Source organism: Muscardinus avellanarius (genome assembly GCF_963383645.1).
Source record: "Muscardinus avellanarius genome assembly, chromosome: 5".
Taxonomy (NCBI): Eukaryota; Metazoa; Chordata; class Mammalia; order Rodentia; family Gliridae; genus Muscardinus; species Muscardinus avellanarius.
Window position 1 is genome coordinate 65,657,866 of NC_137790.1, and position 17,025 is coordinate 65,674,890.

Sequence of the window (17,025 nt, forward strand, 5' to 3'; positions counted from 1 at the left end):
TGGATACGATTCCACATTAGGAGACAGATGCACACTTGATTCTTACCTGGGCCACCTACGTTGTTACCACAGACATGTTGTTCTCTTACAGCCTGTGAACATAAAGGGTGACACTTCCCTACCTGTCTCACTCACAGGTTTGAGATCAACATCAAGTGGAATTATATATTATAAAAGCATTTTTAACACCTAAAGTGACTGTTTTATTACTATTATTCATGTATTATCACAAAAGTTGAAAGGGCTTTAAAGTTAGACCTGGATTAGTCGCAAGTCTGCCCTTCGTGAGTTCCTTGATTTTGTGGCACAGAATGCTTACATTTTCTGAGCTTTATTTTTGTCCTTCCTACATGAAAATGATATTATCTTCCAAGGATAGTGTACAGTGGTGTAACAGGCAGCAGAGACAGAGGGTGTAGGCAATAAAAATGGCATTTTTCTATAAAGAGTTTAGAAGCCATAAGATTGACTTAAGATGCTTTTTTAATAGTCACCATGTGTGAGTAATACTAAACTAAATGTATTAAACAATGTCTCTAGTTAACTATTCCTTATCTCTGGGGTAAGCAAGGCCCATTACACCTCTCTACTCAGTTGGCCACTATCAGTGTGACATTATAGGGAATATATGCAACATTTCTGGGGGTAGTTATTGGTACTCTGACTGTACTCATAAAATTATGGTTTTGTCCAATATAGTAAAATTATGATGGGAAATTATAATGCTCTGGATTCTTATTATTTTGCCTCAAGATCTCGTAATAGATTCACAGATTCTAGAATTTGTCTTTAGTGATATCACCCCAAATTTAAGAAGGAACTGAAGGTCATCATGAAGACTGGATAGGTCTCATTTATAACCACCTGAATAAGCTGGCCATAATCCCAGCATTTGGGAGGCTGAAACAGGAGGATCGTGGCTTACAAACAGCCTCAGCTACTTAGTGAGGTCCTTTGCAACTCAGTAAGACCCTGTTTCAAAATAAAGAAAAAAATAGGGTTGGGGGGGTATAGCTCAGAGATAGAATGACCCTTGGTTCCATCCCCAGTACACACACACACACACACTGAAATAAAGAAGGTGGCTATTCCACATTGTCTTATTAAGTTGTTACTTTCCCAAAACATCCTTATTAGGTTATTTTTAAATCAAGGCTCTGATGCGTCTAATTAAATATATATTTCTGTTATCTGGAGACAGGTATTTCCAGTCCCAGTTGTGTATCTTCAATGACCTCTGCTTCCTCTAAATAAATGTTTGTCAAATATAAGGGTGAGCTGTAGAAATGTCAGTATCCCATGTCCCCTGCCATCTGTGTTGGTTGGGTTTGTTGGCTCTGGATACCAGGATGAAGCAGAGCTGTGTGAAAGGAGAGATGAAGAGAGGAAAACAATTGTAAAGAATGACAATGCAAACCTACTCAGAGATATAGCTATGGGAGGATTGAAGGTGAAAAGATTAGCTTGTCAGTCAGGGAGGGAGTAGAGTTAAGAGACAGAAGAAGCTTTGAAGAAGCATTTCTCCAGGATAGAAAAAGAAGTCCAATATAGGAAGACTCAAAATAAAATTAATAGCCTGAATTTATTGAGCATTTACTACATGCTAGATATTATCCCAGGGATACTGGGTACTGGAGTGAGACAAGCTTATACACAGATAATTTTAATGCACTGTGGGAACTGTAATTGAGGGATGACACCTAGAATCTGTAATAAAAGGACAAATTGTCCCCAGGGCTGGTATATGACAGAAATTAGCAGCTGTGCTGTGGATAAGATACAGGAAGCCAGAAGTGCTGTCTCTCTCATAAATTCTGTTAAGCTTATGTAAAGAAATTTTGAGCCAATAATTTAGCTTCCTATAAATTCCAGGATCTCCTACCACTGATAAAATAGATTTTGCACGTAAAATAGCTACGTGCAACGCTGCAGACCTACCACAGAGAAAGGTTATTGAAAAGAACTAAAGAGGAGATGCTATAGACTCCAGCTTCTAAGCTCAACAGGAGAAACTGTTATGTCTCTCCGGTTTATTGCTGGCCTCTCAGTGCCCTGCTGCAAACATCTGTTGGCAACCAAGTAAATAAATCAGTGAAGTGGTAGTGGGAGAGAACAGGGCTAGGATTTCTTTCTTTATTGATATTCAGGGTCTGCTTATTGTAATAGTCTCTTCAGCTGGTAGTTATCTCAGCCACCCCAAAGCTTGTGTTTTGAAAGGAAGAAGAATTTGTTCCAATAATGGATCATGTTCTTAGTAGGCAGCCTTAAAGTAACAAAAGTGACCCTGGATATGTCTCTCTATCCCAGGTAATTTTTTAGGCAGACCAGCTTCCATGATTCAGTCTTGGAGGCTTCTATTAATGCAGCAATGTTTGAGTAGGATGAATTGTTTGAACAGGACAACTGGTGTGATGATTAGTTTCAAATTAATGCAAATAGGGCTTTTGAAGTTTGGTAAAAAGGTGATTCCAAGGCAATTGGTATTAGACTGTTCTTTCTGATTTGTAGCCATCATCAATTATAAAGTTTGGAGAAATGTTAATGGGGTGGAGTTTAGCTAGGAGCTTTTTGTAAGTTGTTTTTATTTTTATATTTTTATTGTGCAGTGCAATGCAATTTACACATTCTAATGAGATTCAAAGTGATATAAACATGCATGTACCCATCAGTTGAACCTAGCAGCTTTTGACCCCATGCCTTCAGTAAAGATTTACTGAACCATTTTCACAAGTTCAGGCCTGTGTGAGGCCATGTTGGTTAGGACCTACTGGATGTTTGATTAAACTCAGTGCTGCTTTCCACATCATTTATTACAAAGTACGGTTTTAGAATCTTGAGGTCCTGTCCATATTCTTCAATGACTCACTCATCAATAGCAGAAGCTCACATTTTCACAAAAGGCTTTTCTTGAAAATTATCAGTTTTTCTTCTGCTCTGAATTATACTTTGGGGACAGAGAAGAAGGAGCAATGTCAGACTAATTGCTCCAATAATAATAGGGCCTAGACGGCTAGCTTTGATCTTGGGAACCATCTGCAATCCAGACCACTTTGATGTTTCATACAATGGAAGCATAAATATTTTCTATTTACTCCACGATTGGACTTTCAGAAATCTAATTAAGTTGAAGGTCAATTAAGAGAAAATGAAATCTTCACTCCTCAAATCAGGGGAGATGTGGAAGATGATGGCATGGTTATGTGTACATAAAAGAAGCTAACTAACCTAATTATAAACTTATATAAACACCCAGAGAAAGTGCCTTTCATGTGGAAAAAGGACCTAAAGCATTTTATAACATTGAGATCATTAATGTGTCTTTGAAACACACCCAGCACTAGAAAAGAATATAGTAATACTGGCATTTCAGAACTCTATTACTGAAAAATTTGGAGACAGCAAGGAATAAAAGAGCTTCACAGCTCATCAAATGCAGGTCTTTGTGCTTGAAAATGAGGACCATAAATGTGTACAGCAGAATCATACCCATTGATTGGATTCTTTTGGCTATGGGGTGAAGATTTCAGAAGGCTGAAATCCTGGGGCAAGGCTCTGGGTAATAGCACATCCCATGCTAGGTTGGGACATTTTAAGCAAGATCCCTCAGCTCTCTAAGCCTCAGTTTCTAAGTTTCTCAAGTAAGACTAATTATGTTTATCTTACAAGTTTACTATGGGGATTAACCACAGAAGGTAAACCCCTTAATCCAATGGTTTATGCAGTAGGTAGAAAGAATTGAAAATTCCTCCTTCTCCTCTTCTTCCTCCTGACAGCGTGAGCCTTCAAACCAAATGAATCTGAGACACAATTCCTTTTCTTACATTTGCTTTTCATGTTGCTTTGGATAGGGGATTTTATCTTCTTAGGTTACAAGTTCTCAAATTTTACAGTGGAGTCAAGTATATCTACCTTGTTAGGTTTGATAAGAAGAATACATTAGAATTTAGACAGACTTCACACACATGGAGGACGTAAGATGACAGAATATAGCTCATTATGGCCCAAAGATGATTTTAAATATGAGTTAACATGTTTGTTGCAGGTTCTATCTGTGTGTCTATGTGTATTACGTGTGCATATATTTGGGTATATTGGGTATATGTGTGGCGATGTTTGGATGTGTGAAACATACAGAAGGGAAGAATTGTCAGCACATTCCTGTCACTAGTCACAATTGTGTGATGTGGAAACTTGAATCTGAATGATACAGAAAGACACTTCTAACCAAATGAGGTAAACAAATTCCCTTTATTCCTTGGTGGGTGACACATACCTTATAGATCTTCCCTCCTCCCTCCCCCTTTTTGAACTACATCTAAGGATCCTTTCATCTGAGAGGTTCAAAGTGTGCCCACTTACCTATGCATCTCAGTGAGATCTTACTTTCTAATGCACATACTTTGGGACAAATAGATAACCAAAATTAACTTATCAGCCATCCCTGTTAGTCATCAGGGACACATGATATCTGACCACAGTGGCTTGAATTTGTTCCCAAGGCCAATTAATTAAACAGCAGAGGATAAAATAAAATGTTGGGGTATTCTCTTCTGATGAACAATGTATTAAGACAGAAATTTCAGTTCAAGTAGATAAGAATTGTTGCTTTTTCCAAAGTAACGTGACCTTGGTGTCCACAAAGACTGGACTAGTGCCCGTCAGAAATGCTAGTGTTGTCTGATCATGTTTTCTTAATTCTGCAGTCTGTGTAAAGGACAAAGGCTATCATTAAATGTACTATGGCTTATATTTAGTGTTGTTAGCATTCATTTATCAAATTCAAAGGCCAAGTCCTGCCCTTGGATGTGTCCAATGTATTAAATGTGCATTCCTGACCAGAACAGCATCTGCCTGAAATGTGATGCTCTTTCGCTAATGGAATCTTTAGAGCTGGCTGGAGGTGGAGGTGTGCTGGAGGCACGTCGCCTCTGCCGCCGCCATACTCACAGTTCACAGTGACCTTGACCTGCTTGACATCCGCGGAGGAGACCTCGTTGGCGGCTTTGCACTCATATTTGCCTGACTGCTCCCTAGTGATACCCAGGATCTCCAGATATTCTTCTTCTCCTTCAAATTCTCTTCCTGGAAAACAGAAGTTAGTATGATTATTTTTTTGAAGTTTAAAATATGCAGCAGATTGCCTCATTTTTTTAAAGCAATAAACCCACATGACTTTTCAATAATTTGACAATGTTCTTTGTCTGAGGTCAGATTCCATAGAAACAGAGCCCAAGACAAAAATGTCCTGTGAAAATGATTAAGTAGGAAGTGTGCTCAGGAAAAGCTGGTGGAGGAGTGGGAAAATGTAACCTGGAAGAGAAAGATGTGACTTTCTCCAAGCAAGGATGTGACTCCATACTAAATTGTATGGAAGGCAACTTTAGCTCAATCTTTCAGGGTGCTTTGGGGATAGCATATGTCCTACTTCAAAGTCATCCTGAGGCCGGGCATTGTGGCGCACGCTTGTAATCCCCGCGCTTGGGAGGCAGAGACAGGAGGATCGCGCAGGTTCGAAGCCAGCCGTGCGCGCTGGCTTAGGAGACCCTGTTTCCAAAATGAAAATGTAAAAAATAGGTCTGGGAGTGTAGCCCGGAGGTAGAAGGGCTTCCAGGAACCCCAGTACCACCAAAAAAAAAAAAAAAAAAAGTCATCCTGAGCACGCAACATTTACACCTTCAGACAATGGTTAAGGGTTTAGAACAAAATAGGAGTTGGGGGGTTCTCACAAGTTGTAAAACACTTTTAGGGGATATGGGTAAAGCACTGCCATTATTGGTCATACTCATTACCCCAAAGTGACCTTTATAAGAAGTGGCTTCTTTCTGAGTAATCACCCCTCTTCTCCCATTCCTGTCAAATTATTTTCACATGGATCATATGCGGAAACCCTCACAGCTATAGTTTTCTTGTTTTGTATCAAGCTATGAAATCGTTGAGGCTTTCAGTCTATGGGTTAGACACAACAGGATGTGTTACTCATAGTGTATTTTGTGATAAATTGTAGCACCTGTGGTTAGGGATAGGGAACTCAGTATCTTTGGCTTAACAGTTGATATTGGGAACATAAAGGCTCTTTTTTGAACAATTTACAGTATTGTATATGTTAAGTTTCATAAAGAAATAACAAAATAGGAAGGCTTGTTTAAATTGCCCTCATGGAGCGCTGGGCGTGGTGGCGCATGCATGTAATCCCCACTCTTGGGAGGCGGAGACAGGAGGATCAGGCTGGTTTGGAGCCAGCCTTGCTGGCTTAAGAGACCCTGTTTCCAAACAAAAAATATATAAAATAGATCTGGGAGTGTAGCCAGAGGTAGAAGGGCTTCCAGGAACCCCAGTACTACCACCACCAAAAAAAAAAAAAAAAAAATTCCCCTCATGTAAAGTCTAACAGATTAAATTACCTTCTTCTTGGAGAGACTGAAAAGAAGAAGGAATAGGAAGAGGACAGGAAGAGAAATAAAACAGGAGAAACAGGAGGTGAAGAGTAAAAGAAGCTGAGAAATCAAAAGATCTTAACTAAAGTTTAGCTAAAATGGCTTATGGAGTTTCTAATTAAATTGAATCCCCCTCACCTCTAAATTTCAAAGTCCCACTGCCAATTGGGTTCGTATAAAGCAGCTAGGAAAGACGCTAAAGAATATAGTCCTGCTACCACGATGGGATCATGCTCCTGGCCATCCCTACAGTAACCGATGTCAATTAATAGCCCTGCCCAATTCCACAAGCTGTTTTTCTTTTCTGGAAATGCTTTGGTGGCCAAGTCAACAGCCAGCCGGCATGGACATGAATTTACTGTCTACCTGTGTTAGCTAAGCCTACTAATTGGGCTCCCAACAGAACACAGGGCCTCTGATAATATACTATAACACAACTTTCAGGAATACTTATGCTTCAAGACTGTGAATTGCAGTATTACTGGTTTTGAGGACTTCTTAAAATACTAACAACAAATAGGAAGTAGTACTGTAAAATTGTTTGGTTCTGAAATTCTCCACATTACCTAGCACATTCTCCTACTTAGACTGTTTCAGAATTTGACTATGATATATAGCTGTATATTATTTATGAGAGGTTACTTTTTTCCTGTCTATGATTTCTCCTTCTTCCTTCCCCATTCTCAAGCAAATAGTCAGATCTGATTTTACATTACAGAAATGGAATGCTATTGTGTCATTGGGAAGAAAACAGAAATCTAAGAAAATATAAAAAACTACTTTATTGGATTAACAGGGTAGAATTGGCCTTGAAGGGGAAAAATAATAAAAAAAAAAAAACTTCTTTGTGCAAACCAGCATCTGTGACCTAAGAGCCATGCCATTTATTCTGTTCCAAGAAACTTCTAGCCGAATGTAAATACCCTGAGGACCTATGGCACTTTTGACAATTAGTTTTAGAATAGCAGTTTTAGAATAGCTAGTAAGGTGGCATTACTGACTTTGAGAATAATGGTAGATTAGAATGAGAAGAGTTAAAGAGGATTCTGAGTATTTTAGGTTTTCTTCCCTTCCTCCTCTACACTTATAAATCTTATTCTCGGATATGTGGTGTTTTTGTTACAGCAGCCTTAATGGACTGAGACACTGCCAAACTGAATTAAGAAACACAGATATAAACCAGAGTGAGAGTGAACATTCTGTGTAGCTGAAGTGAATGCATCTATGTATCAAAATGTGGCTAAACATTTCCTCAAAAGAAACTATCACAACAATCCATTCCCTTTAAGTGATTCTAAAAGAGTACCATTTTACTTTATCAGGGAAGAAAAAGTGTGCTGGACACTCTGCTAACAGGCTGGACAGAGGCCTCTTTGGCCGTGTCCTGAGGATGTAAGTGCTGTGTACAGTTGTTGTTTCAGAAACGAATGGAGCCCCCTGTGGACACAGACCAGCTAACATGCCGCTCCTTTCATCTCAGTGACTACAGCTTCTTATTTTATTTTATTTTATTTTATTTTTTTTATACTTTTTTTCATATTTATTTTTAATTGGTGCACTGTATTCATACATCATAGTGGGATACAAACTTTTGTAGACATACATGCACACATTGCCCAGTCAGCCCAAACCCGATCCCCACCCCGTTCTCTCCCTATCCCCCCCTCCTATGCTTGGCTTAGTAGTTGACATCTAGTATTATAGAAATTTATCCAAAATTAAAAATGATAATCTCACATAACAGTTTCATTTGTCTGATACCAAGCTTTTGATGACTTAAAGATAACATTTCAATATTTCTTTTTGCTTTCTTTCTTACCAGAGAATCTATTTTTTTCTATTTTTTAGGTGAAACTATCATATATTTATATATTTATTTTTCAGAAAAAAAAATCTATCCTAATATGGAATATGGACTCTAGGTACCCACATCGATCTTGAAAAAGAACAAAGCTAGAAGATATATATTTTCTGATTTCAAACCATATAAAGCTACAATAATTGAAACAGTGTAGTACTATTCTAAAGGCAGATATATAAACCATTGGAGTTAAATAAAAGCCTAGACCTAAATTCTTCCCTATATTGTCGTTATTTTTGACAAGGTTTCCACAAACATTTGGTGGTAGAAATAATAATCTTTTAACTAAATATTGTTGAAACATAATAATTACATGGAAAAGAATAAAATTGGACCCTTACCTAATCCCATATACAAATATTAACTCAAAATAGATAAAAGACCTAAATATAAACCTTAAGACTATAAACTTTTAGGAGAAAATCTGGGTCATAAAACCTCACAACATTGAACTTGGCAGTGATTTCTTGGTTATGATTTCAATGGCACAGGCAACAGAAGAGTATACAAACTCCCTAAAAAATAAAAAAGATATTGTATATCCAAAGACAATGTAAACAGTTAACAGTTACTAATAGAATGTGATAAAATATTTCCAAATGCTATATCTGAAGGTATATTAATATTCCAACTAGAAATCCTAAAAATTAACAACAATAAAGGCAAACAATACCCTTTAGAGATAGGTAACAGACTAACATAAATAATGAATCTCCATAGATAACCAATCATAGTTGTCTGTTGGATGGAAAATCTTGTTTCTCTAGTTCTGATGTGTGTTACCTATTTCTTCTTTGTAGTTAATCTCTTTGAGTATTTTCTCTAGTGCTGGTTTTGAAGACATAAATTCCTTCAGTTTCTGTTTGTCATGGAAGCTTCTTATTTCTCCATCTAATTTGATAGAAAGTTTTGCTGGATAGGAAATTTTTGGCTGGAAGTTGTTTTCTTTCAGAGTTTGGAATATGTTACTCCAAGCCCTTCTGGCTCTCATGACTTGGTTTGGGAAGTCTGGAGTGATTCTAATTGGTTTGCCTCTGAATGTCACTTGGCCCTTTGCTTTTGTTGCCTTTAAGATTCTCTGCTTGGCTTCCACATTGGTCATTTTGACAATTATGTGGCGTGGGGATCCTCTTCTCCGATCCTGTCTAAAGGGAGTTCTATAAGTTTCCTGGACCTGCGTATCAACCTCTTGCTCTATGTCTGGAAAATTTTCTGCTATTACTTCCTTGAAGAGATTGTTGATCCCTTTAGTTTCACTTTCTTTTCCCTCCTCTATTCCAATTATTCTTAGGTTAGCTCTCTTAAAATGGGCCCATATTTCTTCAATATCAGATTCCTGCTGTCGGATATTTTTTCTTAGATTAGAAACTATGCGTTCATTTTTGGAATGATCATCTTCTAAGAGCGAGATTCTGTTCTCCATGTGTTCTAATCGGTTGTTTGTGCTTTGAATTGAGGCCTTTACTTCATTAATTGCATCCTTTATCTCTTTTTGGCTCTCTCTGGGTTCTTTTCGAAGCACCTCTATTATTTCTACAGTTATTTTCCTGATTTGATCTTCTAGAAATCTCTGATTTTCTGTTTTATCGGGTTCTGATGTTGTGGGGTTGTGGGCATTAATTGCTCCAGTATTATTCCTCTTTCCCATGATTTTGGAAGTTTGTGCCTTCTCTGGGTTCTTCCCTTGGGTCACTATGACTTCACTTAAGGTGCTCTGGATCTCGAGTCAGTAGTATCTCAGACCCCACTACTCCTTTATTGGGTTGTATCACAGAGTCTCCGACCCAGAGAGTCAATAGAGGCTGCTTTAGACCATGGGGGGTGCCAGGTTGCACGTTCTCCTATGGTGTGATATCACTGCCACCACCCCTCTCCCACTGGGTCAAGTCCCAGTGAGTACAGTACTGGGATTTCTCCGCTGTGGCCCGCAATTTGACTCACTGTTCTTGAGTACGCAGATGTAGCTGTAGTGAATTCGGTGCTGCTGCCGCCAGTGGCAATATGGCGCCGCTGCTACGCCCTCGGCTGTTGGGCTGGCGTTTTTTTTTTTTTTCTTGGTTTTGATTTCCACTCTGAATCCCTGCAGCGTGTGTTGAGCTCAGACACTGGGAGCTTTAGATGTCCTCTGCGCCGAGAAATCCCGCCTGGCTGTTCCGCAGCGGCTCCCCTCGGCTTGCTGTGGCCGTCCCGTGAATTCGCCGGTAGTATGGTGCTGCTGCCGCGTCTGCCGCGTCCTCGGGCTTGAGGATCTCCTCTGTGGCTCTGTTCTCAGTCCGCTTTCTCTCTGGAGCCTGGTGATTTTTTTTTGTTTCTCTGGTGATGTTGTTTTCTGGCTTTGAAAGGCGCTGATTTTGTGGTAATGGATATTTGTTGTTAGCGGGGCTCTTAAGCCCCGCTTTTCTCGGTCGCCATCTTCCCGGAAGTCCCAGCTTCTTATTTTAAAGCATGAAATAGAGCATATTAATTCTGAGCTGGAAAATTCTAAAATGTACCCAGATTCTTCTGTTCTTTCCCTTTGCCCCAGTGTGTCTGTGCCCATGGGGACACTTGCTCTCCAGCTCTTCCAGGTCACTTGGACTTGATGCTTTCCATACAAGGATACGCCCACCATTTTCTGCACTCTCTCAACCATAAGAAGATCCTCAAGCCAGAAACAGACACAGAACCTGTTAAATTCTCTGGAGGACCTCCCCTATGGTTACAACTTAGGTACTTCTCTTATTACTATTTATTATTTTCTGCCCTCGTATAAATATCTACTTGAAATGCAAATTCCAATGTTTTGGCATTTTAAACATCTCAACCAATTTCCACAGGCTGGTTCATGTAGCTGAGTGTTATATTTATTCTGGGATATAATGTTTAGTTTAAATCTCCCTTTGCTTAACGTACTCTGGTGTCTCCTGGCAATATTCAGCTACCGGGCGAAATAACTTCTCGTCCTCCTCTGTGTCTGCACCTTTCAAATTCTGGCACATGATTAGCATATCCCCTCTTAGTCACTGTTTACTCAAGTTGTACAGATTAGTTCCTTTAATATTTCTTCATAAGTCAGAAAGAAAGCCTAGAGCTAATGGCAAGAGAAAAATGTTCTTCTTGGTGTTCCCCAATGTGGAGGCAAACCAGCCAGGAATAACTCCAATTACAGCTATGCCACGTGCTATCTTCGGAGCACAATGCCTTTGTAGCAAAAGACTGTTGAAATCTGTAGTTTGCATCCAAAATGCTGATTTATTTAGACTTCCAAGGTCGGCAAGTCTCTCCTAAGCAAGAAATCATTTGGCATTAAATCCACTTCTATGGAGCCTTCCCCCTCATTTTCTTTCCTTCTCTCCTCTTCTTTCCTCCTTTTTCCCAGTCTTTTCCTTAGTTATCTTCTCTCTCTTTCTTTCTCCCTCCCTTCCTTCTCCCACAAGTTTCCACTCTTGACTTTAAGGAAATACCATAGAAATTCCCCAATCCCTTAATATTTGCTCATTAAACAGAGCAGTATTCTTGAAAATTCCCCAGGGTATGACAACTTGTCCTGTGTAGGCATTAAAAATTTTAACATTATTACCCTAATAAGCGGTATGACCTTTGTTTTTTCCTATTTGTTTAAGATGCAAGAAAATCCATTTAGGAAAAATTTTATATGTTAGTATTTCACAGATTAAAAAATGTAAAATTCCAAGGACTCATATGTTAGATATAAACAACATCATTTTTTTCTTTTATTGTTTTTGGAACAGTCTTATGAGTACAGTATCTCAGTAGATCAATCATTTGCTAAAGGGAAGACGTTTTGGAAATGGCACTGATAGTCCCTTAACTCACCTAAATTTGAATATTTATGTGCAAATGGTTATAAACACATGAGCTATAAACACACACATACAGTTTAATGAAAAGCAGAGAACTGGAATTTATCTTGCAGGTTATGTGCTTATGTATATGTGTGTTTATACAAGTCTCTCTGGAAAAAGAACAGAGGGTGAACACAAATGTGCTATAGCCTTCTACTTTATACAAATAAAATAAAAAAAAGGATCACAAACCAATGATGCCATTTGAAATTTCCAAGGTGAATTTCAAATGTAATGACAAGTGTCAATTTTTACGATATGTTTTGTGTTTTATTTCTTTTTGTTGTTGTTGTTCAGGACATGGCCACCTATTCCTTGTTTAGCCCTCTTCTCTACTTTTCTGCACAGCATGTTCTATCCAGAAAATACTCAGAAAAGGAAAAGAGAAAGAATACAGTAAATCTGGAAGATGGTTGTGATAGGGTTGTTTATATCTCTAGCCATGTTTCTCTGCAGTTCCTTTGAAGTTTTTGTTTCTCAGCATCATATTTCACCTGAGAGATCCTTTAGTGTTTGGCAATGTTGCTGTCCAGAGGCAGAAACCACTTATCCACTTCTCATTCCCACTTTTTATTATCCAAAGAGTAGGAAGAGGAGTGGTAAGTTATCCATTATGAGAAGAAAGTGAAAGGGAGTGAACATGGGTGCCTGAAACAACAATCCTAGGAGAATAAGGAGACACTGAAAAAAGTAATACATTGAGGGAGTGAAGGAAAAAAGAAAATGAAAGTGTTATCATGAGAATGATTTTAAGGAAGAGCTGGAAGAATGGGAATGAAAAGAAAGATAGGTCTCTGGAGAAAGAGGCCTTTCTTTTTTTTAGTAAGGGAGACTGAACCCAGGCGCATCCTTCCTCCTAGCTATATCACCAGCCTTATTTCTAATTTTTTTAAACATTCGAAAGATAGGATATCAAAGTTGTGGAGGGCCTTGCTATGTTGCTAACCTGCAATCCTCTAGTCTCAGCCTTCTAAGTACTGGGATACAAGCATGTGTCACCACACCCTACTAAGAAAGAGGCTTTTGACTGTTAAGATATCTGAGGTGCATGGAAGGGATATATATATACACATATATAAATCCCCATACTTTGTGCAGCCACAAAAGGTAAAGTTAGTACTTAGAAATCAGTAACATGCACATTCTCAGGTGAGATTCACAACTGGCTTTGGCTCAGTAAATCAGTGTAGGCCAAGTGGAGAAGAACACCCTGGAAGTATTTTTCCTGGCATCCAGAGAGATCCAATTCATTATGATTTGCATTTTTGCTTTCACATACAAAAAATAAGATCAGCTAGCTGACATAGTTTGAGCTCAGCATTCCACCTGGGACTATCATCCACACATCCTTTTCAGTCCTCAGCCAATAAAGACATTCTTTATTGTACTCATATTAAACCATTACCTCATATGTGGTATCGGTGCTTATAAATCGTCCTGCCATTCTAAATGCTTGTAGTGAAGATGGCCTTTGGCCTTTTTTTTTTTTTTTTTTTTTTTTTTGCTTCTCTGAAGGGAACTGTACTGAGAATAGCTATGATTACAGTATAGGGCCATAGCACTGTGGGGCTACATTGGTTTTGCCCATCACCGTATCCCTAGTTGGAACCTACTGAAAGTCCAAGAGGTAGTCTAAAGTGACTGTTGAATGAGCTGTCACTTCACAAACTCTTGTCTGCCACTGTGCTAAGGCACCGAGCAATGATACTCAAGAAATATTATCTTATTTAATTCACAATACTGTTTCCTTATAGATGTGGAACACAAAGAAACACATGTTTAGAGCGAACAAAGAATTTACCTAATTTTATAAAGTTAGTGAGGGAGAGATGAGGTTTAAGTCAGGCCTGTGCACTTTGGGAGCACGTGTTCTAACTAGGCATGCTTTCTTTTATCGTTAGACTGTTGGAGATCCTAGCACTGCATCTGTAGTTATTTGCATCTGTGCCGTTTCTCTCTTCTGAGTAGGAAGTGAAAGGCTGAGAACGAAACACTCAGGGAATTTCCAAAGCAGTGCAACTGAGTTACAGATAAAGGAGGAAAAAAAAAAAAAAGACAGAGTTCATCTTTTTTGTGGTTTGTTCACTTCATTTAACTTCCTTATTGAGAGAATCAAATAAAGCAATAAATGAGAAAAAATTGGTATTTAAAAATTTGGCCTCTGCTCATTTATTTTTAGGAGCTCCTCCATTAGCAATATAAACCCATTGGTGCACAAAAATGCCAACATTCAGCATCAGAGTCCCAGGATCAGTGGGCCATGGACTTATCATTGTTAGCAAAGAATTTCTGGGAAATGAGCTTTGGGGAAGTTGATAAACAAAAATGGGGTAATCGGAGTTGGACAAATGTAAAAGGTGTGGTGATCCAATTACCCTACCTGAAATAGAGGTCTTCACTCAGAAAAAAATGATGATTGCTATGAGTGAAGACTCGCTGGGATTGAGCTCTGGCTCACAGACTCTGGATTTGCTTTATTAGTTACCTCTGCACCTCTGGCTTATACAAAGCATTGATTTCTAATTTTCTTCCTTCTTCCTTTCCTTTCTCCCTTCTTTCCTTTCTTCTTATTTTATTTTCTGGAGGGAACATGGTATAAACATGGAATCCCATGAAAATCCTATTTATGTCATGTCATTTGTATACTAACATCATTTACTCTTACTGCCAGTTTCTTAGTGAGTTTTCCATAAAATTTCTATGAAAGTAGAAATGGGTTTTTAAAAAATATCAAAAACCCTGTCTGAAGCACAGCCCAGTGGTAGAGCACTTGCCTAGCATGCACAGGTCCTGGATTCAAACCTCACTACTGGAAGAAAGAAAAAAAAATGTTGAAACCCATCATTAATACTGTTTAATGACTAGAAGCTTCCTGAAGTGTGATGCTGAGAATGAGTCCAAGGCAGAATCTGGTCTCAATGAGACAGGATGTCAATGTCCCTTTGAGGCCAGGAGAAAACAACTTGGACCTGATACTTGAACCCTCTCTTGGCCAAAGGTTGCCTATATCTACATGGGTTTTCTCAAGAATAAAGAAATGTTTTCTAAATGTAATGTGTTGGTTGGAAGCTAATGACTTCCTACATGTGAATGCAGTTGGTACCTTTGGGAAATTAAGATTGAATTAAATGCTTATTTAGCACGAGGTAATAACTTTTATTCTTGATATGGTTGGTATCAAGGTATCCTGATGTATTTTCTGGAGTACTTCCTATAGGTACTTGGAAATACTGAGGATTTTAAGAGATTCAGGCTGACTGTAGATTTAAATACATCTACACATCAGTAGTAATTCAAACCACTGAAGAAGGGGCTGGAAAAATTTTGTCTGATGGAGCATTGTCATGGTTTGGATGTGGTCTGAGCATGTTCCTTGAGGTCTCATGTGTTGGAAGCTTGGTCCCAAGAACTTTGATGTTAGAGGAGATGGTGAAAACTTGAAGAGGTGTGGCTTCACAGCAAATGATTGGGGTACTGGGGACACTGTCCTTGAAAGAATTGATGTGTTTCTTGTGAGACTCTGCTTAGTTCTTGATAGAGAGTTGTTATACAAAAGCATGATTGCTGCTCTTGCCCCATCCCTCTCTCTCTCCCCCTCTCTCTTTCACTTCCCTGTCTTGCCATGTGATTCCTTCCTTCCTTCCTTCCTTCCTTCCCTCCTTCCTTTTTTTGGTCATACTGGGAATGGAACCCAGGGGCCTTCAACCTCCGGGCTACACTCCCAGACCTATTTTATATTTTATTTGGAAACAGGTTCTCACTAAGTTGCTGAGAGCCTCACTAAGTAGCTGAGACTGGCTTTGAACCTGCGTGACTCTCCTGTCTCAGCCTCCTAAGCATGGGGATCACAGGCCTGCGTCACCACACCCAGCGACCTTTTATTTTTGCACAGGCTGCCACCATGACCTAGTGTAACCAGGAATCCTGGCCTTTAAAACTGTGAGCTAAATAAACCTTTTCTTTACATACGTAAGCCAGCCTCAGGTATATGTTTTGTAGCAACTTGAGATGGACTAATACAAGCATAAAGCAAATGCCCCCTGTCCCATTTCACTCGTACCCAAAGGGTATGGGGTACAAGAATCAAAGAGGAATATAGAAAAAAATAAAATAAAAAGTACTTCGAAGAGCCCTTAGGGGGTAAATAGAAGTAAGGATTCCTGTAGATGTTGATTGCTTTCTGGACTACTTCCTAATTGGGGAGGCCAGCAGATTTGAATTGCTGGTCAGAGGTAGCAACAACAGCGACCTTTCACCATTGTCATCAGAACTGCAGGGGTAATATCTGACCTGTCATTAGCAATTTTGCCATGGCTGAGGATTAAATATGAGAAGAGATGAGAGCAGTGGTTGCTGTTTTCAAGAGTCATATAAATCAATTGGCATTTTGTAAGCGAGTATGTTAAACTCAGCAGGGCAATCGCACTGTGGAAGGATTGTTAGGCAGAGTTTTGCGGCTGCCAGAGAAACCTTTGAAAATCTAATGAAAACAAAGCAGAAGATGATAACCCCATCTGGTCCTCTACTCTTTCCTTATAAGCCCTGATGTCGCAGTGACCTCCTTTGAGCTCACCCCTAAAATCCCAGTTCTACTTCTTCAGGTAGGCCCAATCCTGAGTGACTTGTTCGGTTCAATTTAGAGAACTGTTCTTGCTTAAAATCAATACATAAGTAAAGAGGAGAAAAGTAAGGGTGAGAGTTGGGAGCAAAGCAGAAAAGGAAACGGTTGATGCGTGAACTGCAGGGATGTTCTTGTAATGTTTGCACTTGACGCACAGTGGTCAGCCTTTTGTGGGCAGGCAGGAGCTAACACAACTCTAACAAGAGCTCTCCAATGGGTTTCTTGACTTTAAACAAGAATGTATGAGCTGGAAATCACTCCATC

The 17,025-nt window shown here is 39.1% G+C and overlaps 1 protein-coding gene across 2 annotated transcripts in view; it reads right to left on the reverse strand.

The window, feature by feature from the left end:
* LSAMP (limbic system associated membrane protein) overlaps positions 1–17,025 on the reverse strand; it is a gene marked incomplete at both ends in the record, with an annotated part of 648,209 nt that overhangs the window by 42,095 nt on the left and 589,089 nt on the right. For both annotated transcript variants that reach the window (XM_080696222.1, XM_080696221.1), the window contains one exon: positions 4,948–5,082. In XM_080696222.1, coding sequence (XP_080552348.1) covers positions 4,948–5,082 — 135 coding nt within the window. The remainder of the gene's footprint in view (positions 1–4,947; positions 5,083–17,025) is intronic.